The sequence below is a fragment of the Brachyhypopomus gauderio genome, unplaced genomic scaffold, assembly GCF_052324685.1.
Source record: "Brachyhypopomus gauderio isolate BG-103 unplaced genomic scaffold, BGAUD_0.2 sc66, whole genome shotgun sequence".
NCBI classification, from domain to species: Eukaryota; Metazoa; Chordata; class Actinopteri; order Gymnotiformes; family Hypopomidae; genus Brachyhypopomus; species Brachyhypopomus gauderio.
Window position 1 is genome coordinate 1552881 of NW_027506887.1, and position 26360 is coordinate 1579240.

At 50.2% G+C, this 26360-nt stretch overlaps 1 protein-coding gene across 3 annotated transcripts in view; it reads left to right on the forward strand.

Annotated features, from left to right (window-relative positions):
• Positions 1 to 26360, forward strand: part of prickle2b (prickle homolog 2b) — a 69008-nt gene that overhangs the window by 16663 nt on the left and 25985 nt on the right. Inside the window, exon 1 of one of the 3 annotated variants that reach the window (XM_076989171.1) lies at positions 14115 to 14224. The exons of 1 other annotated variant lie outside the window; for it this stretch is intronic. In XM_076989171.1, the coding sequence (XP_076845286.1) occupies positions 14151 to 14224 (74 nt within the window). In that variant the 5' untranslated portion in view covers positions 14115 to 14150. Of the gene's footprint in view, positions 1 to 14114; positions 14225 to 21568; positions 21592 to 26360 lie in introns of those variants that run through there. One more of the 3 variants, XM_076989172.1, reaches the window with a different exon arrangement.

Here is a 26360-nt window from a genome sequence, read left to right on the forward strand (position 1 = left end):
TTGCTGGCGTCAAGGCCAGCGGCCTGGGGAGAGAGATTTAAGTCTGACCTGTTGCACGAGTGTGCACACACCCACACATGCACACACGTGCGCTCCCACACGTGCACTCGCACATGCAGGAACAACTACACATACGTACTTTGAAGTCTTTTTCCTGTTTATTTCTCCTGCTGAATTTATTTACATCCATGAGAGTTTTAACCTTTGTAGTGCAAAACCCAATCTCTTTCTACTTCATCTTAATGAGCTGTGATCTACCAGAGCAGTTCTTTCTGTACATGTAATAGCTCTCAGGTACAATTAACCCAGTCCAGGAACCAGTTCTCAAGCCCTGAACTCTAATAGCCTGGTTTGATCTTCCACTTTAAGAGGAGCGCTGTTGGTACAGTGAGAGGTCTTACAGCCCTGAGTGTCTACAGACACTACTGCTGTTGCATTTGGGTTAGAGGCAGTAGTGTCAGAGTACTGCAGATTCAGAAATGTGTGACCCTTACTGGAAACATTTTGAGGTTCTGGTTGGGGATGAAACCAGAGGGAGAGAGAGGGAGAGAGAGGGAGAGAGGGAGAGAGAGGGAGAGAGGGAGAGAGGGAGAGAGGGAGAGAGAGAGAGAGAGAGAGAGAGAGAGAGAGAGAGAGAGAGAGAGAGAGAGAGAGAGAGACTTCAAAATCGTTAGCAACTTAGCATGATGAAATTCAACCTCTTCCAAATGTCACTTCATCTTGTCCTGTAGACATAACCTTCTTCAAAAGTCTTCTCAGAATCTCCTGTTCAGTTCCATCTGAGTATCTCAGCTCAGACTCACTTGCTACCTTAACTGAGAAAAGTAGTTATCCTATCTTAAAATAAATAGTGAAAAAGCATCATACCTGAGACAAGACCAACACCATTTGCATTTTTTAATTTAAATGCATCTACAGTTTACATCACTGTGTACATGTATTTCTACTTTTCTTACAAATTCATGTATGCTCCTTTTTGTTTTTATGCCTTTTTGTGTTATTTATTGTCTTATAAATAAAGGTAGACCGATTTAATGCACAGATCTTCCTATGAGACAACACACACACACACACACACACACACACAGATATTCACTGTGCTGAACAGCACAACACTGTAAATCTGTGCCAGCTTTCATCCACAGAAGTCTCCAAGACGTTGGGTGTCTTGTGTGAGAAGGAGTGAGAGTGAGGGGGTGATGGAGAGACTAAGATAAATGGGGGGGAGGGAGAGAGAGAGAGAGAGAGAGTGCAAAAAAGAGGGAGCGTGAGATGGAGAGTCTTCCAGCTGAATTCTGTACACTGCAAATATGATCCAAGGTAAAGTGAGCAGCTGTCCTGTTACACATTTCTTGTACATATTCAAACCTGTGGTCCAAAACAAAAGTCAACATTGGTTTCCATTCTACACCTGTTTTGTTACCCCTGGGAGTTCAGCACGTGTCGTCCTGAGTGGGTGTCGTCCTCAATGAACTCCTGTTTGTTTTTGAGGACCAGCGAACTCACCCAGCCACGCCCATGCCTATCCAAAACACAGGCCACCATTTTGAGTGATAGTTGTTGTTTTTTATTTTGTGTCCTGCGTCTTATGGCAGCATGCTTTGACTGAGAATTAGGCTAGACTGGCCTGAAATGGCCACTTTTCTATAAATACTCAGCAGCAAAGAGTGTCTGAGTGGCCTCGTACTGCTGAATTGCTTCTAATTATTATTGCTGTAGTCTGGAGAGGAGAGGGGAGGCACCTGAGGCTTTGTGGTGGAGGAGGTGACGCTGTGGTAGCACTGAGGTGCTCAGGTTGCAGCGTCACTGGGCCTCTCCCACCTGCCCCCACTGCTCATTAGGATTTAATAATTCCCCAGCAATATTGCACACGCGCACACACACGTGCATCCACAGAGGCACATGCACCCACACACAACACACATGGCAATGTGCGGAGTCATGACATGCAGGGCACGTTTCAAAAAAGAGCCCAGAACAAAGGGACAGGTAGGTGTGTGTGTGTGTGTGTGTGTGTGTGTGTGTGTGTGTGTGTGTGTGTGTGTGTGTGTGTGTGTGTGATATGCCAGACCAGACAGGTGATGGGGCTTTGATCTCTTCTCCAAAGCGAAACTCTCTCTCTTCGTTTTCTCTCTCTCTCATATGTGACATCTGTGTGAGTGGAATTGGATTTCAGAGTCCCTTGTGGCTTGCTGGTTAATGCATCTCCTGTACTTACCATAAGGACCTGTGCAGAAGGATCAGGAAACAGAAGAAGAAGAAAAAAAGAGCAAGAAAGGAGAGGGGGAGAGGGAGAGAATGGCATGGCTGATGAGCACAGAGGGAGTTGCTGAGGGAGGCACGAGGAGACCTTCCTCCCTTTTTGTCTCTCAGAGGAGTAAAAGCCAGCAAGGCTGAGCTGCTGGCCTGAGCTGAGGTCCCAAGCCTCCTAGGCCTCTAGGATCCAGAGTACTGCTTTCTTCCTCCCAGAAGTTTGACTTCATAAAGGCTACCAGAGTGCCCTTAACTTCAGGGTTTCCTGTCTACGGAAGATCCCCCCCCCCCCCCCCCCCCCCCCCCCCCTCTCTCTGTGTTTTTGTGTCTGTCCGTCTGCCTGTCTCTCTTGCTCTGTGTCTTTCTCTCATGGCTGTCCTGTTTTTGGAGAGCCCCGCACAGCTTTCCTTTAAAGGCCGTGGTGTAGTGACGGGCGCCAGGATCGTGCGTTTCATATTGGCTGGGCCGCTACAAACCACTGTGCTGATTGGTGACACCAAGCGGCATTACGGGCGTGCTGGGTGTTCATGTGGTGAAAACCACAGGGCACCTGAGCAAGAGTCGAAGCATTCTCACTGTCTGGAAAGGCAGCAGCTCCTACCTGCGACCGGACGCTTCCCGTCTGATTCACCGCGGTGGTGCCGGTCAAAGTGCAGCTTCACAGCCGTTGTTATGTCTAGTCTGAGAGCGAGGAGCAGACTATACGCACCGATGCTTTCTGGCCTCCTCGGCATGAATCTCAGGAAATGTGACGAGGATGAGTGGAGAGGTCTGCTGCTCGTAGCGCTGAGTCACCGCTCCAGATACCGCTCGCTGGAGGACATTGTTCCAGGCAGCAGGCGGGCATGACGCGGGGAGTTCTGGAAGCTTCTTTGAGTCACTGCAGTGGCATTTGGCTTCAGCCAAGCTTAGCTGGGGACTATTCTGGATTTCTCTAGAACATCCTGATTCATGTGTGCAGCACCATCTGAGGTGTTCACAAGGTGGGTGGTGGGGGAGAGGTGTCGGAAATGGTCATGCTAAATTGCTTGTATGTTTAATTTAGAAGAACAGTCATGACCATTTGCTGTCTTTTTTCTAGACCCTAAAGCTAACTGCTAATAAGCTCTCTTCACCATGAGTGCTGGGCAGCGGTGGCCGCCTCTGACATTGAGGCAGAAGCATAACAACAGCTCTTCCTCAAAGGTTAAATCTCCCATTCTGTTTAATCTGATTGGCAACTGAAGCAAAACCCCTGATCTCAGTGTGGTTCAATTGATCCACTGGGACCCAGAAGGTTCATTAAGGCACTGTGATTGGCAGGTGGGATTGGCCCTGTGCTCCCAGGAGAAATTCTGATTGGATGGCTTTAGTAGCACCATGAAGGAGAGGCTACTGATATTTTCTGATTAGTGGATGGAGGCAATTCTGACTCAATGTGCTGTGAATTCTATGTGATCAAATGCAGTGAGACGGCAGGGTAGTGTAGGGGCGGGGCAGTTGGGGCAGGGCAGTGGGAGGTGTCTTTAACACAAGCGGCTGCAGTGAGACACAATAATCACTACATTAATAATGAGAAATGGTCTCGTCTTTGACAAAAAAAAACACAGTTGAGAGTTGACCTGTGATTAAAGAAAAAGAAGAGTATGTCTTCTGATTTAAAAGTAGTTTAGCCACAGTTTGTTATATGCTTTTCATCACCATTTTCACTCTGGACTCCAGACTCTCCCCTTATGAGGTGAAATGCTGACGCTGTGATTCGGATATGAGCAGAGGGTGGAGAGTTTTCTACTGAGTGGTGTTGGAGGGTGGAGATGAGCAGAGGGTGGAGCGTTTTCCACTGAGCGGGGTCCACAACAGGCCTCTTCATTGCCAGGGTAAACAGATCGGAAACATCTGTTGGCAGCTGCCTTTGGAATGTTTGCTCTCCTCCTCCTCCTCCTCCTCCTCATCATCATCATCATCATCATCATCCTCTATCCATTTCTCCTTTTCTGTCTCGCCTTTATTGGCCTGCGGCAGGCTTCGAGTGGCCATCATCATTATAGTCATCATCATCATCGTTCCCACAAGTCGTCATATCATCTGAAGGGCTTTAAAATGGGTTGTTTACATTGGTTCAGTCTTTGAAAAGCTTTTTTCCGTCTGTGCGTATTCCTCTCATTCCCCTTCATCTTTTTTTGTCTTTCCCTCTATCGCTTCATTCTCTCTCCACTTCTCTCACTCTTCTGTTTATCTTCCTTTCATTCTTTCTTGTCATTTCTACTTCTCACTGTATTCGTGGGATTGATGGAACCACTGGTGTGCCACAACCCAGAATGTGTGTGAGAACCATCACTGTACGCCATTCTCCAATCAGAAGCAAGCTCCACACTGTGCTTTTCTGCATGCTGCATTGTGGCGTCCTCGTCCTCTGTGTTTGAGTAATGTTTGAGTTTTTTGTGAATTATCCTCAGATGTGCAACATCTCTTTCATTTCCACTCCTGTCTTCTCCACAACAATGTCACACTCCTGTGAATACAGTGTTCTCCGGCCCACGCCTCTGCGAGTACAACATTCTCTGACTCGTGCGTTCTCTGACTCGTGTTCTTTGACTTGCGGTCCTGCAGTGTTCTGATCCGCTTGGAGTTCCTGTGCTTCCTCCCTGTTAATAAAGCACAGACACACAGAGTGTACTGTAAGCTTTGCCAAGAATTCTAGTCCTGCCAAGCCATGTGGGTGCGTGTGCGTGCGTGCGTGCGTGTGCGTGCGTGCGAGCGTGTGTGTGCGTGCACGTGGCTTTTCTCTCTAGGCTGAGTCCAGCTGTGGTTTCAGGCAGTCCGTCTCTCTCAGTCTGAAAAAGGAAACCCTGGTGTGCATCATGACCAAGAAAGGACAGTCCAACTCTGCATGAGGACCCCCACCTCACTCACACCCACCTGCTCACCCACTCATGCACCTACAGCACAGCAGGGGTGGAGGCATCCTTGAGTGTGTGCTTCAGGACACTGAACCCAGAGCCTCTGGCATGCAGCCTCTGTGCACCCTCTGCATGACCACGGTACCCCCCATTTTATATATCATGGTAGGGAACAAAGGGTGAAGAGTTAAAGAAAGAAAGGAACAAAAAAGGACAAAGTATAGGTAAGGTATAGATACAGAGTAGATATAGGTGCAGTATAGGTAAGGTATAGATACAGAGTAGATATAGGTGCAGTATAGGTAAGGTATAGATACAGAGTAGATATAGGTGCAGTATAGGTAAGGTATAGATACAGAGTAGATATAGGTGCAGTATAGGTAAGGTATAGATACAGAGTAGATATAGGTGCAGTATAGGTAAGGTATAGATACAGAGTAGATATAGGTGCAGTATAGGTAAGGTATAGATACAGAGTAGATATAGGTGCAGTATAGGTAAGGTATAGATACAGAGTAGATATAGGTGCAGTATAGGTAAGGTATAGATAAGGAGTAGATATAGGTGCAGTATAGGTAAGGTATAGGCATGGTGCAGATAAATTATAGGTATGGTGCAGGTAAGGTGTAGATAGGTAAGGCATAGGTATGGTACAGGTATGGTATAGGTAAGGTATAGGTATGGTACAGGTACGTTATAGGTATGGTACAGGTACGGTATAGGTACGATATAGGTATGGTACAGGTACGGTATAGGTATGGTACAGGTATGGTATAGGTATGGTACAGGTACGGTATAGGTATGGTACAGGTAAGGTATAGGTATGGCACAGGTATGGTACATGTACGGTATAGGTATGGTATAGGTATGGTACAGGTATGGCACAGGTATGGTACAGGTAAGGTATAGGTATGGCACAGGTAAAGTATAGGTATGGTACAGGTAAGGTATAGGTATGGTACATGTACGGTATAGGTATGGTAAAGGTATGGTATGGTACAGGTATGATATAGGTGTAGTACATGTACGGTATAGGTATGGTACAGGTATGGTACATGTACGGTATAGGTATGGTACAGGTATGGTACAGGTATGGTATAGGTATACCATACCTGCAGTATAGGTATGCAGTACAGGTATGGTACATGTACGGTACAGGTATGGTATAGGTATGGTACAGGTATGGTACATGTACGGTATAGGTATGGTATAGGTATGGTACAGGTATGGTACATGTACGGTACAGGTATGGTACAGGTATGGTACAGGTACGGTACATGTACGGTATAGGTATGGTACAGGTATGGTACAGGTACGGTACAGGTATGGTACAGGTATGGTACAGGTATGGTATAGGTATGGTACAGGTATGGTACATGTACGGTACAGGTATGGTACAGGTATGGTACAGGTATGGTATAGGTATGGTACAGGTATGGTACAGGTATGGTACATGTACGGTATAGGTATGGTACAGGTATGGTACATGTACGGTACATGTACGGTATAGGTATGGTACAGGTATGGTACAGGTATGGTATAGGTATGGTACAGGTATGGTATAGGTATGGTACAGGTATGGTACATGTGCGGTATAGGTATGGTACAGGTATGGTATAGGTATGGTACAGGTATGGTATAGGTATGGTACAGGTATGGTACAGGTATGGTATAGGTATGGTACAGGTATGGTATAGGTATGGTATAGGTATAGTACATGTACAGTATAGGAAACAAACACAGCAGGTTCATTTCTGTTGTACTACTCCTACATTATCACTTTAAAGTGCATTGATAGCATAGTACTGTGTTTTAGACCTTTAGTGTTGGGAATATCAAGTGGGATTGAGTGGGTCACAGACAGGCACTTGCTTTTTGATCTTCTCTTTATTCAGTTATGAGTACAAGATGTCAGAGTCCATTTTGTAGAAGAGAAATTACTTTAACAGCTGAGCTGGTCATTTTGGATCATGTTTTTCTGCTCCTACTCTAACCCCCCTAACCCCACATTCATTTTAGTAGTGTCTCCTCTACCATAAAGACCCTGTGCTGGTTACTCTCCCTACCCACACTGTCTCCAATTTCATTATCCATTTCCAAGTGAGCTTTATGTTCTCTCTCTCTCTCTCCCTCCTCCTCTCCCTCTCTCCCCCTTTCCCTATCCCTCCACCCATCCCCTCTCTATTTCACTCTCCGTCTCATGAGATGTAAACAGGGAAAGTGAAGTAGAGTAATCTTGCTTCGTTCCACTCCTCATGTGTCGAGGCTGCATGACTGACTGATCATTTCTTCTGCCGTCTGCAAAGTAAATTCCCCCAATTGCCGGGCGTAGAAGCCTTCCAGCGTGGAGGTGGAGTGCCTACACCACTCCATGCCCCTCCTCCACCCATGTCCTCCGTTTCCCTCTCTCTAAGGGATTTGTGAACTGACTGATCACTTCATTTAGCTCTGACATGGGAAAGAATGAGAGAATTCTCTCCCTCTCTCTTCTTTCTTCTTCTCTTCATCTGTTTCATCATCCCATGTGTTTTTTGTTCTGGTCAACACAAGTGTCCCCCCCCCCCCCCCCCCCCCCCCCCTTTTTTTCGTATATCGGGGCTCTTGCCTCAGCTAAACATTGGCTAGCTGAGAAAGGAGCACCATGTAGCCACGGAGACCGCCAGCCCTCCAGCTTCAAAGGACCCAGAGACGAACCACCTCAGTATGTCGCAAATCATGATGTATGCGCTGGCCGTTTTTTAATAATTTGAATGATCGCATTCGAACTGCAGATGGAAAGTGTTGTTGCAGGACTCTGTGTCAGCTCGCCTGGTACGGCATGTGCACACAGAGCTGTAGAGCTGCTGATCTACTGTGTCTGGACCTGCTACTTGCTGCCCGTGTTCCTAAATGAGGCCATTGTCACCTTATGAGTCTCATATGGCCACATGTTTGCGACGAGCATGTTGTAGAGTTTCTAGAACAATCCGTCTGTGTCAGTGCTGGACTTTTTCCCTAAGTCTGCTGTTGCCTGTTGTGTGTTTGTGTACAGAGTCAGGTGTCACCTGGAGGTGCTGGGTACCTCATTCCCTGCTACCCTCTGGGTAAACAGCTGGGCAGATTCAGTGTTGTTTACTGTTCAGTAATATCCTGTGACCAGGCCTGGGGAGATCTGGGTGTAAGGGGTTTTGAATCATTAAACAGCGTGGGGTATGAAAGATCTCCCATCCCATACACTGCACATGAACACACACACGCAAAATGTCTACCACAGGGTCATGTCCCCTGCAGATGTCCTTCGGGGTGAGTTCTTGTGGACTCCTGTGGTGTGTGGTGCAGTGGGCAAAAGGGGCTTGGACCCTCACCAGGGTATTAGACCAATCTTGTCCTGTGGCAAGACCTGGGTCTGTGTGCTCAAGCTTTGTCCTAGATAGATGGACAAATAAATACTTTATTGTTCCCAGAGGGAAATTCTTGAAGGGACCTGGGTCGGTGTGCTATAACCATGTCCTGTGGTGGGACCTGGGTCTGTGCTATAACCATGTCCTGTGGCAGGACCTGGGTCTGTGTGCTCTAACCATGTCCTGTGATGGGACCTGGGTCTGTGTGCTCTAACCATGTCCTGTGATGGGACCTGGGTCTGTGTGCTCTAACCATGTCCTGTGGCAGGACCTGGGTCTGTGTGCTCTAACTTTGTCCTGTGACGGGACCTGGGTCTGTGTGCTCTAACCATGTCCTGTGATGGGACCTGGGTCTGTGTGCTCTAACTTTGTCCTGTGACGGGACCTGGGTCTGTGTGCTCTAACCATGTCCTGTGGCAGGACCTGGGTCTGTGTGCTCTAACTTTGTCCTGTGGCGGGACCTGGGTCTGTGTGCTCTAACTTTGTCCTGTGACGGGACCTGGGTCTGTGTGCTATAACCATGTCCTGTGGCAGGACCTGGGTCTGTGTGCTCTAACCATGTCCTGTGATAGGGCCTGGGTCTGTGTGCTCTAACCATGTCCTGTGATGGGGCCTGGGTCTGTGTGCTCTAACCATGTCCTGTGACGGGACCTGGGTCTGTGTGCTCTAACCATGTCCTGTGATGGGACCTGGGTCTGTGTGCTCTAACCATGTCCTGTGATGGGGCCTGGGTCTGTGTGCTCTAACCATGTCCTGTGACGGGACCTGGGTCTGTGTGCTCTAACCATGTCCTGTGATGGGACCTGGGTCTGTGTGCTCTAACCATGTCCTGTGACGGGACCTGGGTCTGTGTGCTCTAACCATGTCCTGTGACGGGACCTGGGTCTGTGTGCTCTAACCATGTCCTGTGATGGGACCTGGGTCTGTGTGCTATAACCATGTCCTGTGGCAGGACCTGGGTCTGTGTGCTCTAACCATGTCCTGTGATGGGACCTGGGTCTGTGTGCTCTAACCATGTCCTGTGACGGGACCTGGGTCTGTGTGCTCTAACCATGTCCTGTGATGGGGCCTGGGTCTGTGTACTCTAACTTTGTCCTGTGGCAGGACCTGGGTCTGTGTGCTCTAACTTTGTCCTGTGACGGGACCTGGGTCTGTGTGCTCTAACCATGTCCTGTGATGGGACCTGGGTCTGTGTGCTCTAACTTTGTCCTGTGGCGGGACCTGGGTCTGTGTGCTCTAATTTTGTCCTGTGATGGGACCTGGGTCTGTGTGCTATAACCATGTCCTGTGGCAGGACCTGGGTCTGTGTGCTCTAACCATGTCCTGTGATGGGACCTGGGTCTGTGTGCTCTAACTTTGTCCTGTGGCGGGACCTGGGTCTGTGTGCTCTAATTTTGTCCTGTGACGGGACCTGGGTCTGTGTGCTCTAACCATGTCCTGTGACGGGACCTGGGTCTGTGTGCTCTAACCATGTCCTGTGATGGGACCTGGGTCTGTGTGCTCTAATCATGTCCTGTGATGGGACCTGGGTCTGTGTGCTCTAACCATGTCCTGTGACGGGACCTGGGTCTGTGTGCTCTAACCATGTCCTGTGATGGGGCCTGGGTCTGTGTGCTCTAACTTTGTCCTGTGACGGGACCTGGGTCTGTGTGCTCTAACCATGTCCTGTGATGGGACCTGTGTCTGTGTGCTATAACCATGTCCTGTGGCAGGACCTGGGTCTGTGTGCTCTAACTTTGTCCTGTGACGGGACCTGGGTCTGTGTGCTCTAACCATGTCCTGTGATGAGGCCTGGGTCTGTGTGCTCTAACCATGTCCTGTGACGGGACCTGGGTCTGTGTGCTCTAACCATGTCCTGTGATGGGACCTGGGTCTGTGTGCTCTAACCATGTCCTGTGATGGGGCCTGGGTCTGTGTGCTCTAACCATGTCCTGTGACGGGACCTGGGTCTGTGTGCTCTAACCATGTCCTGTGATGGGGCCTGGGTCTGTGTACTCTAACTTTGTCCTGTGGCAGGACCTGGGTCTGTGTGCTCTAACTTTGTCCTGTGACGGGACCTGGGTCTGTGTGCTCTAACCATGTCCTGTGATGGGACCTGGGTCTGTGTGCTCTAACTTTGTCCTGTGGCGGGACCTGGGTCTGTGTGCTCTAATTTTGTCCTGTGATGGGACCTGGGTCTGTGTGCTATAACCATGTCCTGTGGCAGGACCTGGGTCTGTGTGCTCTAACCATGTCCTGTGATGGGACCTGGGTCTGTGTGCTCTAACTTTGTCCTGTGGCGGGACCTGGGTCTGTGTGCTCTAACTTTGTCCTGTGACGGGACCTGGGTCTGTGTGCTCTAACCATGTCCTGTGACGGGACCTGGGTCTGTGTGCTCTAACCATGTCCTGTGATGGGACCTGGGTCTGTGTGCTCTAATCATGTCCTGTGATGGGACCTGGGTCTGTGTGCTCTAACCATGTCCTGTGACGGGACCTGGGTCTGTGTGCTCTAACCATGTCCTGTGATGGGGCCTGGGTCTGTGTGCTCTAACTTTGTCCTGTGACGGGACCTGGGTCTGTGTGCTCTAACCATGTCCTGTGATGGGACCTGTGTCTGTGTGCTATAACCATGTCCTGTGGCAGGACCTGGGTCTGTGTGCTCTAACTTTGTCCTGTGACGGGACCTGGGTCTGTGTGCTCTAACCATGTCCTGTGATGAGGCCTGGGTCTGTGTGCTCTAACCATGTCCTGTGACGGGACCTGGGTCTGTGTGCTCTAACCATGTCCTGTGATGGGACCTGGGTCTGTGTGCTCTAACCATGTCCTGTGATGGGGCCTGGGTCTGTGTGCTCTAACCATGTCCTGTGACGGGACCTGGGTCTGTGTGCTCTAACCATGTCCTGTGATGGGACCTGGGTCTGTGTGCTCTAACCATGTCCTGTGACGGGACCTGGGTCTGTGTGCTCTAACCATGTCCTGTGACGGGACCTGGGTCTGTGTGCTCTAACCATGTCCTGTGATGGGACCTGGGTCTGTGTGCTATAACCATGTCCTGTGGCGGGACCTGGGTCTGTGTGCTCTAACCATGTCCTGTGACGGGACCTGGGTCTGTGTGCTCTAACCATGTCCTGTGACGGGACCTGGGTCTGTGTGCTCTAACCATGTCCTGTGATGGGGCCTGGGTCTGTGTACTCTAACTTTGTCCTGTGGCAGGACCTGGGTCTGTGTGCTCTAACTTTGTCCTGTGACGGGACCTGGGTCTGTGTGCTCTAACCATGTCCTGTGATGGGACCTGGGTCTGTGTGCTCTAACTTTGTCCTGTGACGGGACCTGGGTCTGTGTGCTCTAACTTTGTCCTGTGACGGGACCTGGGTCTGTGTGCTCTAACCATGTCCTGTGATGGGACCTGGGTCTGTGTGCTATAACCATGTCCTGTGGCGGGACCTGGGTCTGTGTGCTCTAACCATGTCCTGTGACGGGACCTGGGTCTGTGTGCTCTAACCATGTCCTGTGACGGGACCTGGGTCTGTGTGCTCTAACCATGTCCTGTGATGGGACCTGGGTCTGTGTGCTCTAATCATGTCCTGTGATGGGACCTGGGTCTGTGTGCTCTAACCATGTCCTGTGACGGGACCTGGGTCTGTGTGCTCTAACCATGTCCTGTGATGGGGCCTGGGTCTGTGTGCTCTAACTTTGTCCTGTGACGGGACCTGGGTCTGTGTGCTCTAACCATGTCCTGTGATGGGACCTGGGTCTGTGTGCTATAACCATGTCCTGTGGCAGGACCTGGGTCTGTGTGCTCTAACCATGTCCTGTGACGGGACCTGGGTCTGTGTGCTCTAACCATGTCCTGTGGCGGGACCTGGGTCTGTGTGCTCTAACCATGTCCTGTGACGGGACCTGGGTCTGTGTGCTCTAACCATGTCCTGTGATGGGGCCTGGGTCTGTGTGCTCTAACCATGTCCTGTGACGGGACCTGGGTCTGTGTGCTCTAACCATGTCCTGTGATGGGGCCTGGGTCTGTGTGCTCTAACCATGTCCTGTGATGGGACCTGGGTCTGTGTGCTCTAACCATGTCCTGTGGCAGGACCTGGGTCTGTGTGCTCTAACCATGTCCTGTGACGGGACCTGGGTCTGTGTGCTCTAACCATGTCCTGTGGCGGGACCTGGGTCTGTGTGCTCTAACCATGTCCTGTGACGGGACCTGGGTCTGTGTGCTCTAACCATGTCCTGTGACGGGACCTGGGTCTGTGTGCTCTAACCATGTCCTGTGACGGGACCTGGGTCTGTGTGCTCTAACCATGTCCTGTGATGGGACCTGGGTCTGTGTGCTCTAACCATGTCCTGTGATGGGACCTGGGTCTGTGTGCTCTAACCATATCCTGTGATGGGACCTGGGTCTGTGTGCTCTAACTTTGTCCTGTGACGGGACCTGGGTCTGTGTGCTCTAACCATGTCCTGTGACGGGACCTGGGTCTGTGTGCTCTAACCATGTCCTGTGACGGGACCTGGGTCTGTGTGCTCTAACCATGTCCTGTGATGGGACCTGGGTCTGTGTGCTCTAACCATGTCCTGTGATGGGACCTGGGTCTGTGTGCTCTAACCATGTCCTGTGATGGGACCTGGGTCTGTGTGCTCTAACTTTGTCCTGTGACGGGACCTGGGTCTGTGTGCTCTAACCATGTCCTGTGATGGGACCTGGGTCTGTGTGCTCTAACCATGTCCTGTGATGGGACCTGGGTCTGTGTGCTCTAACCATGTCCTGTGATGGGACCTGGGTCTGTGTGCTCTAACTTTGTCCTGTGACGGGACCTGGGTCTGTGTGCTCTAACCATGTCCTGTGATGGGACCTGGGTCTGTGTGCTCTAACCATGTCCTGTGATGGGACCTGGGTCTGTGTACTCTAACCATGTCCTGTGATGGGACCTGGGTCTGTGTGCTCTAACCATGTCCTGTGATGGGACCTGGGTCTGTGTACTCTAACCATGTCCTGTGATGGGACCTGGGTCTGTGTGCTCTAACCATGTCCTGTGATGGGACCTGGGTCTGTGTGCTCAAGCTTTTCTGTAATTCTATTTTCTCTTGAACTTTCTTTTTTTATCAGGCTAAAGACTTAGTCAGACATTCACTCACTTTGTGCATGTGTGTGTGTGTGCGTGTGCGCATGTGTATGCATGAGAACAGTACTTCTAAAGAAGAGAGTTTTCACCCTTTCTAGTGTCTGTGTGACCCTACTAATCTGCAGGGCTGCCAAGACATGATTGGCAGAGATGTTAATGGGGTGGTACGGGGAAGTAGGCAGTAGTGAGGGGTAGTTAGGGGGAGGCTAGACAGCAGGGCAGCTTGATGGGCTTGGGGCAGGGGGCAGGGGAAGTGTTACACTCACACACTTACATGCTTGCATGACTTTAATGCCTCTCTCTCTCTCTCTCTCTCTCTCTCTCTCTCTCTCTCTCTCTCTCTCTCTCTCTCTGCCCCTCCCTCCCTCCTGTGCTCTGCCACTTCTCTTGGAGTGGAGGAGGACCATCCCCTCCTGCACTGCCTCTTTCAGCACTTGTCCCACAGAGAGGTGGTGTTCCTCTCAGCTCTTCACTGTCCACCAGCGTGCAGGGTTTTGTCCATTAAGGAGTTAGTGAGAGCCGTTCCCTGGAGCGGTCATGGGCTGCCATTATCCGTGTTCATCCGTGCCTACCCGTGGTTTATGGTTATCCGTGGTTGTCACATGGAGGGGGTATGTCTTAAAGTTTAGCTTTCTAGCTCTGCCACAGGAAAGGAAGTGGTAAATGATGTCTTGAGTGAAGTGTGTGTATGTGCCTGTGTGTGTGCCTGTGTGTGTCCGTGTGTGTGTCCGTGTTGCTGACACCTACTCCAAATCTTGCATACACACTTGTGTGTCTCTGGCTTGTGTCATTAAAGCAGTACAGTGTTTCACAGCTACGTTAGCCTGTTTTGCTGACGTAGCTTCTGTGGACTAACCACAGCTATTGGCCATGCTGACGCAGGCATTCTGCCGTCCCTGGGTGGTGTAGTCTCTGTGATGGCCCTGTGGGTCGGCCTTGGCTATGGGAAGCCTGCTATTTATGGTAGGTGTTATCAGTTCTGTTAAGATAAACAGATCTTCAACTCCTAACTCATGCCCTCCTCCTCTCTTCTTCCTGTTGTTTCTCACTAGTACATTTGTGACAAGTTTTAGATCATGACTAAGGGGGGAGATTGAGCAAGGGAGAGAGAGAGAAAGAGGGAGGGAGAGTAAGTCAGTTAGGGAGAGAAAGTGAGGGAGAGGGCGAGAGAGAAAGAGGGGGGAGAGTGAGTAAATGAGGGAAAGTGAGTGATAGAGAGAGAGGGAGGTAGAGAGCGAGAGCATAAGCACAAAAGCAACAGAAGCACGGCTGCCGTCTACAATCTCAGCTGTTGTGATTTCGGCTGACTGACAGCACACAAATCCTCTCAGGGCCTCTCAGCTGCCCCTCGCCTCCTGCCTCCTGCCTCCTGCCTCCTGCCCCTCTCTTTTGCAATATTTGTGTCACTGAGGCTGTACCAGGCCTGTAGTACAGCAGGGCAGACACAGCTTGCTATTCCCAGATATATGGTGCCTTACCAGACATGTCGGCAGTCCTCAGATCTTTGGCCTTGCAACCCTGCACCTTACGTGTATTTCTGTCTTGCTATTAACATACCTGGTTCGTTTTGTTAAGCAGGAACCACGAATGTCGTGTGTGGAGAACTGCTGTTCCACTGGGGAGGTCAGCCTCACCCCTAGAGAACCGCTGTCCTACTGGGGAGGTCAGCCTCACCCCTAGAGAACCGCTGTCCTACTGGGGAGGTCAGCCCCACCCCTAGAGAACCGCTGTCCTACTGGGGAGGTCAGCCCCACCCCTAGAGAACCGCTGTCCCGCTGGGGAGGTCAGCCCCACCCCTAGAGAACCGCTGTCCTACTGGGGAGGTCAGCCCCACCCCTAGAGAACCGCTGTCCTACTGGGGAGGTCAGCCCCACCCCTAGAGAACCGCTGTCCTACTGGGGAGGTCAGCCCCACCCCTAGAGAACCGCTGTCCTACTGGGGAGGTCAGCCTCACCCCTAGAGAACCGCTGTCCTACTGGGGAGGTCAGCCTCACCCCTAGAGAACCGCTGTCCTACTGGGGAGGTCAGCCTCACCCCTAGAGAACCGCTGTCCTACTGGGGAGGTCAGCCTCACCCCTAGAGAACCGCTGTCCTACTGGGGAGGTCAGCCCCACCCCTAGAGAACCGCTGTCCTACTGGGGAGGTCAGCCTCACCCCTAGAGAACCGCTGTCCTACTGGGGAGGTCAGCCCCACCCCTAGAGAACCGCTGTCCTACTGGGGACGTCAGCCCCACCCCTACAGAACCGCTGTCCTACTGGGGAGGTCAGCCCCACCCCTAGAGAACCGCTGTCCTACTGGGGACGTCAGCCCCACCCCTACAGAATCGCTGTCCTACTGGGGAGGTCAGCCCCACCCCTACAGAACCGCTGTCCCGCTGGGGACGTCAGCCCCACCCCTACAGAACCGCTGTCCCGCTGGGGAGGTCAGCCCCACCCCTAGAGAACCGCTGTCCCGCTGGGGAGGTCAGCCTCACCCCTAGAGAACCACTGTCCCGCTGGGGAGGTCAGCCCCACCCCTACAGAACCGCTGTCCCGCTGGGGAGGTCAGCCCCACCCCTACAGAACCGCTGTCCCGCTGGGGAGGTCAGTCTTGCCCCAAGCTCCCCGTCAGCCTTGTTTAACTCTAGTGCTAATGGATCACTCTGGATCCAGCTAATCATAGGGTACAGGAGACAAGCTGAAACTAAACATCAGTAGGGATCATGAGGTTCTGTTCTGCTGCTGTTGTCTAGCTCGGTGTGTATGAATATCTCTCTCTGCATGTCTGTCTGCCTCTGATCACAGGTGAGAGATTGGGCATGTAGGGGAATCTTCCATTTACTTGTACTTCTGTCACATATTCATTTGGTAAGAGTGGTGATCACTCTTCCTGGAGTGACTGAGCTGTGTGTCGAGGGGGTCTGGAGTTATCACTCTTCCTGGAGTGACTGAGCTGTGTGTCAAGGGGGTCTGGAGTTATCACTCTTCCTGGAGTGACTGAGCTGTGTGTCAAGGGGGTCTGGAGTTATCACTCTTCCTGGAGTGACTGAGCTGTGTGTCAAGGGGGTCTGGAGTTATCACTCTTCCTGGAGTGACTCTGAGCTGTGTGTCGAGGGGGTCTGGAGTGATCACTTTTCCTGGAGTGACTCTGAGCTGTGTGTCGAGGGGGTCTGGAGTTATCACTCTTCCTGGAGTGACTGAGCTGTGTGTCAAGGGGGTCTGGAGTTATCACTCTTCCTGGAGTGACTGAGCTGTGTGTCAAGGGGGTCTGGAGTTATCACTCTTCCTGGAGTGACTGAGCTGTGTGTCAAGGGGGTCTGGAGTGATCACTCTTCCTGGAGTGACTCTGAGCTGTGTGTCGAGGGGGTCTGGAGTGATCACTCTTCCTGGAGTGACTGAGCTGTGTGTCGAGGGGGTCTGGAGTGATCACTCTTCCTGGAGTGACTCTGAGCTGTGTGTCGAGGGGGTCTGGAGTGATCACACTTCCTGGCGTGACTCTGAGCTGTGTGTCGAGGGGGTCTGGAGTGATCACACTTCCTGGCGTGACTCTGAGCTGTGTTGTCCTTGACTGAAAGAGCTGTAGCGGCTTCAGCTGGATGGCCACACAGGTTTAACACAGCCAGCGAACTTCAGTCTGCCTTGCACACACATGGATACATGCCTGCACAAATGCACACACACATGCCCATAAACACTCTGCAGCTGCATATACAGATTCACCCCACACCACCCACTATTTCTGTGTTTGGTCTGTCACTCTGTGTGCGAGCAAGTCCGTGTTTGTGTGTCTGTATGTGTGCGACTATCTCCTGAACATGTTCCAGGTCTATAAGAGGAGATGTGCTAGAAGAGAGCAGAGAAAAGGGCAGTGAGGAGCCAGACGTGTGGGGCAAGCAGGACGGGATCAGGAGGGAGATGGAGGAGAGGGTTGTGTGGGACCAGAGTAGAGGAGGAACATGGGAGTGAGTGTAAAGTGGAGAGGAGGAACATGGGTGTGAGTGTAAAGAGGAGAGGAGGAACATGAGTGAGTATAAAAAGGAGAGGAGGAACATGGGAGTGAGTGTAAAGAGGAGAGGAGGAACATGGGAGTGAGTGTAAAGAGGAGAGGAGGAACATGAGTGAGTATAAAGAGGAGAGGAGGAACATGGGAGTGAGTGTAAAGAGGAGAGGAGGAACATGAGAGTGAGTATAAAGAGGAGAGGAGGAACATGGGAGTGAGTGTAAAGAGGAGAGGAGGAGCATGGGAGTGAGTGTAAAGAGGAGAGGAGGAACATGAGAGTGAGTGTAAAGAGGAGAGGAGGAACATGGGAGTGAGTGTAAAGAGGAGAGGAGGAACATGAGTGAGTGTAAAGAGGAGAGGAGGAACATGAGAGTGAGTATAAAAAGGAGAGGAGGAACATGGGAGTGAGTGTAAAGAGGAGAGGAGGAACATGAGAGTGAGTATAAAGAGGAGAGGAGGAACATGGGAGTGAGTGTAAAGAGGAGAGGAGGAGCATGGGAGTGAGTGTAAAGAGGAGAGGAGGAGCATGGGAGTGAGTGTAAAGAGGAGAGGAGGAACATGAGTGAGTATAAAGAGGAGAGGAGGAACATGGGAGTGAGTGTAAAGAGGAGAGGAGGAACATGGGAGTGAGTGTAAAGAGGAGAGGAGGAACATGGGAGTGAGTGTAAAGAGTAGAGGAGGAACATGGGTGTGAGTGTAAAGTGGAGAGGAGGAACATGGGTGTGAGTGTAAAGAGGAGAGGAGGAACATGAGTGAGTATAAAAAGGAGAGGAGGAACATGGGAGTGAGTGTAAAGAGGAGAGGAGGAACATGAGAGTGAGTATAAAGAGGAGAGGAGGAACATGGGAGTGAGTGTAAAGAGGAGAGGAGGAACATGGGAGTGAGTGTAAAGAGGAGAGGAGGAGCATGGGAGTGAGTGTAAAGAGGAGAGGAGGAACATGAGAGTGAGTGTAAAGAGGAGAGGAGGAACATGGGAGTGAGTGTAAAGAGGAGAGGAGGAACATGAGTGAGTGTAAAGAGGAGAGGAGGAACATGAGAGTGAGTATAAAAAGGAGAGGAGGAACATGGGAGTGAGTGTAAAGAGGAGAGGAGGAACATGAGAGTGAGTATAAAGAGGAGAGGAGGAACATGGGAGTGAGTGTAAAGAGGAGAGGAGGAGCATGGGAGTGAGTGTAAAGAGGAGAGGAGGAGCATGGGAGTGAGTGTAAAGAGGAGAGGAGGAACATGAGTGAGTATAAAGAGGAGAGGAGGAACATGGGAGTGAGTGTAAAGAGGAGAGGAGGAACATGGGAGTGAGTGTAAAGAGGAGAGGAGGAACATGAGAGTGAGTGTACAGGGGAGCAGCAGTGATGAAGCAGGAGCCTCCAGACACTCGCAGCACACCAGGAACGTGGCCACTTCTTTTATTTCTTGGCACATATGCAGTCCATGTCTGATTCCCTGCTGGCTGCCTCCCACGCACACACACACACACACACACACACACACACACACACACGCACACGTGTTTGTGTGCACACACTAGCATGCGTGCGCGCACACACACACACACACACATACACACACACACACACACACGCACACGTGTTTGTGTGCACACACTAGCATGCGTGCGCGCACACACACACACACACACACACACACACACACACACACATACAGCCCCCCTGTTGCTTTCTCTATTTCCTGTTTGCTCTGTTGTCGCCAATTGATGCTCAGCGTGCACATTACTGGCGTCTCCGGTGACGAGCTGGGATTGTTTCTCTGTATTACTAATTCTGTTAGTTTCAACACACACACACACACTCAACTGCATCAAAAACTGACCGCCACAGAGATGATTTTGTAACACAAAGTGCTAGTTAGGGAGGGACTGGACAACAGCATCTCTACAAAAATACACAGAACACAACAGGATTGACTTTCATAAGCTTAGAATGTTCTAGACTTTCAGATGTTGGATTTGTTAAAATCGTATAAAATGCAGCACAGCTGTGAGGGACACAGAGCAAACACAGATTCCAGCTTCCCTGCTGTTGCTAACTGGAGTCCTCATTTCATTTCATTACATTATTCCTTAGTATTATAATCCCCACTAGGGCAATTGAGCTTCAGCAAAGTTTTAAAATGTAAATGATTAAAAATAGGGAAATTAAGGAAAGTCTTATTTTTTAATTTAAAATCAACAATACCAGCTGTATAACATAAATCTAACATGTATAAAAAATAAACTGTACAAGACATCATGCACGAAGCCAAAACAGGGTTGTGTGGTGGCACAAAGGAACATACCTACTGGTTTTCATTCAGGGCAAAAACTCAGTGTATGACTGAACCACACAGCCCTGTACCACCCAGACTGGGTCTTCTTCACAGACCTTCTGTCCCACAGCTCATTTGTGCTTCTCCACTGTCCCTTTTCCTTTAGATTACTCTTAGCAAATGGAAGAAAATGCTTAAACTGTCCTGCTTAGCCAATATTCATATCTTTAGTACTTTAGAACTTTTTTAAAAAGTCAATGTCTCTTCCAGACTTTTGAGTGTTGTAAGACATTACCTCAGAAAAGAAGCCTTATTTAGATGACATGGCAGTTAATTGCACTGCCAACAGGGGTAAAAAACGTCATCTTGCTGTGAGATTTGACAGACACACACACACCACAGAAAGCTTTGTGGTACCTCTCACCCTGGGAGTTGCCATGCTGAAAATCAGATTGTCAAACAAAAGTGCCTCTTCCTGAAAGCACAAGAGACACTGGGAGACGGGGAGAGGACACTGGGAGACGGGGAGAGGACACTGGGAGACGGGGAGAGGACACTGGGAGACGGGGAGAGGACACTGGGAGACGGGGAGAGGACACTGGGAGACGGGGAGAGGACACTGGGAGACGGGGAGAGGACACTGGGAGACGGGGAGAGGACACTGGGAGACGGGGAGAGGACACTGGGAGACGGGGAGAGGACACTGGGAGACGGGGAGAGGACACTGGGAGACGGGGAGAGGACACTGGGAGACGGGGAGAGGACACTGGGAGACAGAGAGAGGACACTGGGAGACGGGGAGAGGACACTGGGAGACGGGGAGAGGACACTGGGAGACGGGGAGAGGACACTGGGAGACGGGGAGAGGACACTGGGAGACGGGGAGAGGACACTGGGAGACGGGGAGAGGACACTGGGAGACGGGGAGAGGACACTGGGAGACGGGGAGAGGACACTGGGAGACGGGGAGAGGACACTGGGAGACGGGGAGAGGACACTGGGAGACAGAGAGAAGAAATGCCATAGAGGAAGATGAAGTCTGTGACTTATAGGAGAAATGCTATGTGTTTTAATCCCTTAATCCCATTTTAATCCCTTAAGGGCTGGCTGCCATTTTGACGTTTTCTATTTTTCCATATTCCTTCAAGAAATTTTTTTATTGTTCTGTTCCAGTCACACATACTCACACACATACTCACTCTCTCTCTCTCTCTCTCTCTCTCTCTCTCTCTCTCTCTCTCTCTCTCTCTCTCTCTCTCTCTCTCTCTCTCTCTCTCTCTCTCACACACACACACACACACACACACACACACACACACACACACACACACACACACACTTTGTCACACTTCCCCTGTAAATTACATCATTAACTAGAACCCGTGGTTTATTAAAATCCTTGTATTCCCATTGGTCACAGTGGCACACCTGTTCGGGCTGACACACAGTTTCAGTTTCCAACAGCGGTTATCAAATTAGACCATTCATGCCTCCACACACGACTCGTTGTGCTCTCGGAGGGTTGCTACGATCACAGCAACGCCGTCCGGCTAGACGCACAGCGTCTCACTGGCGCACATATGCAGGAATCTAATTAATCATCCCTGGCAGGGGGGTGGTGGGGGCAGGGGTGACCCGGCACTGTGCGTTAGTGTCAGTCTGCCTGTCCAAGCGTGCGTCTGAGGCAGAGCGGTGGAGGAGAGTGGACCGAGAGGCCCGCCAGGGCTGAATGAAAAGGTGAGTTAATTGAGCAAATGAAAATGTGTGTTAAAAGGTGGGTTTGCTTGCTGCGTTGGTCATGTTTGTCATATTAATTAACTTTTGTTGCGTTTGCTGATTTCTTGGTCTGTTTGGTGGGGACTGCTGAAGGATATCTACACCTCCAGCATGCACACACACACACACACATGCACGTTTATGTATGCTGCATCAGTGTAGTATGTGCCTCAGGGAAAGTTTTGGGATGTGGGACCCCGCGAGGTCTGCAACGGACAGCAGGCTGATCAGTGGCTGCAGCACTGCGTGTGATCGGTGATCATAGATCATCCCTCACACGCCACTGCCCAGGGTCAGCAATTGCAGCCAAGCAGCTGGAGGTCAGAGGCTAAGGCAGACGCGTCATATGTCATGTGTCAAGTTAAACTGAGCCTGTCCCAAAGGCATGCCTGTTATCGACTATGGACAGAGTGTGTGTGTGTGTGTGTGTGTGTGTGTGTGTGTGTGTGTGTGTGTGTGTGTGTGTGTGTGTGTGTGTGTGTGTGTGTGTGTGTGTGTGTGTGTGTGTGTGTGTGTGTGTGTGTGTGTGAGAGAGAGAGAGAGAGAGAGAAAGGGGGAGAGAGATTTGACCATTAACACTGTCAATCAGTCTTCATCTCTCTTAGCCAGTGCGATCTGTGCTTCTTTTGGCCAGTGTGGCCTAAAACTGAGAAAAACATTCTTGAGTCTTGAGACACATTGTGAGAACTGAACCCTGACACAGCTGTGCCTCATAGAGATTACACCTCCTACCTTGTAGAGACTACACCTCCTACCTCATAGAGACTACACCTCCTACCTAGAGACTACACCTCCTACCTCATAGAGATTACACCTCCTACATCGTAGGGACAACACCGTCTACCTCAAGCAAAGACCGTCCCTGTGTGTCTGAGTTTTGGGTGTGCATGTGTGTGTGTGTGTGTGTGTGTGTGTGTGTGTGTGTGTGTGTGTGTGTGTGTGTGTTGTGTGTGTACAGGTGTGTGTGTGTACAGGTGTGAATGTCACTGCATAGCATCTCTGTCATTCAGGCTTAAAGGTGATTGTGAAGCAGGTGAAGTGAGCAGGGTTCTGTCTGATCTGGGATCAGATGTGAGAAAAGCATATGAGCTCTTATTAAATCATGCTGTAGTGGTTCAGAATCAGCCACAGGCAATGAATGCAAGGAATATGAAATGATGGTTATCAAAGAGGCAAAATTTGAGCAGAGAGAGAGAGAGAGAGAAAGAGAGACCAAGGAGCAGAAATCTGTGGAAAGGTTTTGAACATCAGGAAACAACAGGAGAACTAGAGGTGATGAAAGGAATGAGGGAGAAAGAGAGTTTGGGCAAGCAGCCAAGCCACCCCAGAGCTGATGAATGATGCTATAATTAAGCATATACACTCTCTCTCTCTCTCTCTCTCTCTCTCTCTCTCTCTCTCTCTCTCTCTCTCTCTCTCTCTCCCTCTCCATCTCTCTCGGTGTCTTTCTCTTCATCTCTCTGTTTCTCTGTCTGTCTCTCTTGGTTTCTTCCTCTTCGTCTCACACACTCTCTTTCTCAACCACAGTGTAGCCTTGGCATAGAGAACACTCCTCCATCATATCATGCCACTAAGACCAACCACAAATGCGCATGCAGACACACGCACATGCATGCACACAAAAGATGACAAGCATTCTTTGGAGGAGAGTGTTCTGTAAAGCACTCTCGTCATCTACAGGCCCGGGCCGCTGAGCAGAGCAGAGAGCCGAGCTGTATGTGTCTGTTGACAGGCTGTCTCAGTCTGAATCAGAGGAGGCCATTTTGACAGTGATGTGACCACAAAATTGGTAAACAGCAGGAGACAGGAGGAGGGGGACACTGAGCGGAGGGAGAGGAAGAGCTGGGTGAGTGGGGGTGAACGTCCCGGGGTGAGAGGGGGAGGCTTAACGTCAAGGGTGTTGAAGAGTGGAAGAAAGAAAGAGAAGTAGGCAGTCGTTCTGTTCCAGCATGTTTGAGGGGTTTGAGAGGCTTTGGGGATGGATGTGTATTGCTGTGTACTTTCATTAGCTCAGTGTTTGCTCAGTCTCTGCAGAGAGGTTTGGGGTAGGGTTCAGTATTTTGGTGGAGGGCTCAGTAGTTTTGGGAGGTTTCAGTGTCTCAGACAGTGTTTCAAAGTTACTGCCACTTGCCATCCGTGTGATTTTCCAGACTGATGATCAAATGCGTGGCTAGCTGACTACGTGATGATGAGTTGCACACACAGGGCTGGGACAACAAGAGGGCATGTGCTGTGGGTGCCAGCTCAGGACACATATGAGCATATTTCTGTGTGTTGAAGGAGCCGCGGGAGCCATCTAACACACGCATACGCACACACACACACACGCAAGAACCATCTAGCACACACACACACACACACACACACACGCAAGAACCATCTAGCACGCACACACACACACCATCTAGCACGCTGCCTGTCAGGCGAGTGGCACAGACTCCCCCGTTGGCCCTAGAAGGGTCTGTTCTCCAGGGCTTGTTTAGCCTGCTGCCTTCACTGAAGGCTGACAGAGCATGGCTCTGTCACATGGTATAACAAAGGAAGTGATTCGTAGAGGTTAATGGTGTGTGTGGGTGTGTGTGTGTGTTGCTCAACACAAATGCACACATCCCAATCTTTCTCCAAACTGCCAAGTTGCTGCACTTCCTGTCGTGATGTCCCACCGTGTGATTGCCCTTTACAGAAAGGCAGTAGATTTCATCCATCTCAGCGCACCACACTCAGACATGACTCAGTGTGCTGGCACTTTCTATTTAATTACATAGTTTAACATATACCATGTGTGATCTTCATAGTTTTAAGGTATTATATTCCTAATCATTTTTATCCTGCTGTAAAATCTTGACACTGTGCAGGCAGTTTGGCAGGACCTCTGTCTAATCTGGACGGAGATCAGTTCCTGGCTCTGAGCGTTGCCCTGATATGCACCATGACAACACAAGTCCAAGCCTGGAGGACTTCCATACTCGCCCTGCCCTAGGAGTCAGAACAGCACAGAGAGCATGACTGGAACTTATGCCTCTGGAAGGCACCCTCCCCTCTCCCCTCTCCACCTCTCTCTCTCACTCTGTTTATCTCTGTCTAGTGTAGTTGAGATCTGCCAGAGAGGGTGTGTGTGTGTGTGTGTGTGTGTGTGTGTGTGTGTGTGTGTGTGTGTGTGTGTGTGTGTGTGTTCTGATTCATATCTGACCTGTGCTGGCGTTTTGCTGGTCTTGCTAATCAATTCAGAGCTTGTTATGCTGATCCTGCTGATTGGCTGTAGCAGGACTGAACAGCACATTGTCTCTGCTGGTGGTGTTGACATTGCACTCTGTGCTCCGTCTCTAACTGAACACAGCCAGTCTGTGTTGGAGTGGACAGGCAGCTCTGGGGTGGACTGCCAGTTTCTCTCCTGCTGCCACATGCATGCCTGAGTGTGTGTTGTGTGTGTGTGTGTGTGTGTGTGTGTGTGTGTGTGTGTGTGTGTGTGCGTGTGTAACTTGGCTGTCCCTGTGTGTGAGTAACACAAGAAAAGTCTGCAGGAATCTAAATGAATACAGCTCCAGCTTTAGAACTCTCCTCAAAAGCTGCCCTTCGTGTCCAGACCAGAGGGGGAGATTGTAGTCACTATACAGGTCATTATTTAATTTCCTTACTTAAAGTCATCATTATCATGCTGCAATTCTGTTGTTAAATGGCGACTGTGAATGTGTTTGTGAATTTGTGGTCTCCCCTGAAACCGCTGCCGTTTTTTCCGCCTTGTGTGAGTCTCCCTGTCGATGCAGGAGATGGAAGAGATAGAAGAGATAGAAGAGATAGAAGAGATGGGCTTCTGTGACTTGGTGCAACTCATATGGGAGAGGACAGGTTATGTTGACCATAACTCACGCACACTCTCACTCTCTCTCTCTCTCTCTCTCTCTCTCTCTCCCTCTGTCTCTAACTTTCTCTCTCTGTCCATCCTTCTGTTCATCTTTGAGCATTGACACGACAGACCCCTGGGACAGTCTCTCTGTCTGTCTGTCTGCCCAATAAAAGCAGGAAAAATAAAATGGCTCCTCTTTGAAGTGGGACAATAACCTCAGACTTGTTGCCCTGTAAAGCCCTTTTCCCCCCCACGTAGTGAATGGCCTGTGCAGGAGAAAAGCAGCGGTCCGTGTGGTTATCTGGAGTTGTCTGTGTGGCCACATTTCTGCTTTTGCCTATGGACAGAAATCGGTTTATCTGTCTTTCTGCAATTAAGAGGCATTACGAGGGAAGGTTGCCTGTAGTCACACCCTAAATCAATATTAAAGCGTATCGTATGGTCAAAAGATTATATTTTTTGCATTGGTCCATTAATTGTGTGTGTGTGTGTGTGTGTGTGTGTGTGTGTGTGTGTGTGTGTGTGTGTGTGTGTGTGTGTGTGTGTGTGTGTGTCAAGGGGGTGATGATGGTTAAATGTTCTCCCTGCCTTTGTGCTGATGTCATCGGAACAAATCTTACCCCCACATGGTACCACATGCAGCTGAACTGCCCTTAAATTCACAAGCACTCCTGCAGTTCCTCCCTGTGGCTAGTTAAATGCTTGGGAATGTTTCTTATGGGCCATAGCAGAGTGACTGAATGAATCACACGAACAGCTTTCTTCCCCCTGCACATAAACTGAAGCCGTCTCCCAGATGAGCTCTGCACAGTTCACTTCAAGGCATTTCACTGCAGTACTGGCCGGACTGCTACTACTACAGCGCTTAAATTTATCTTTGCATAGT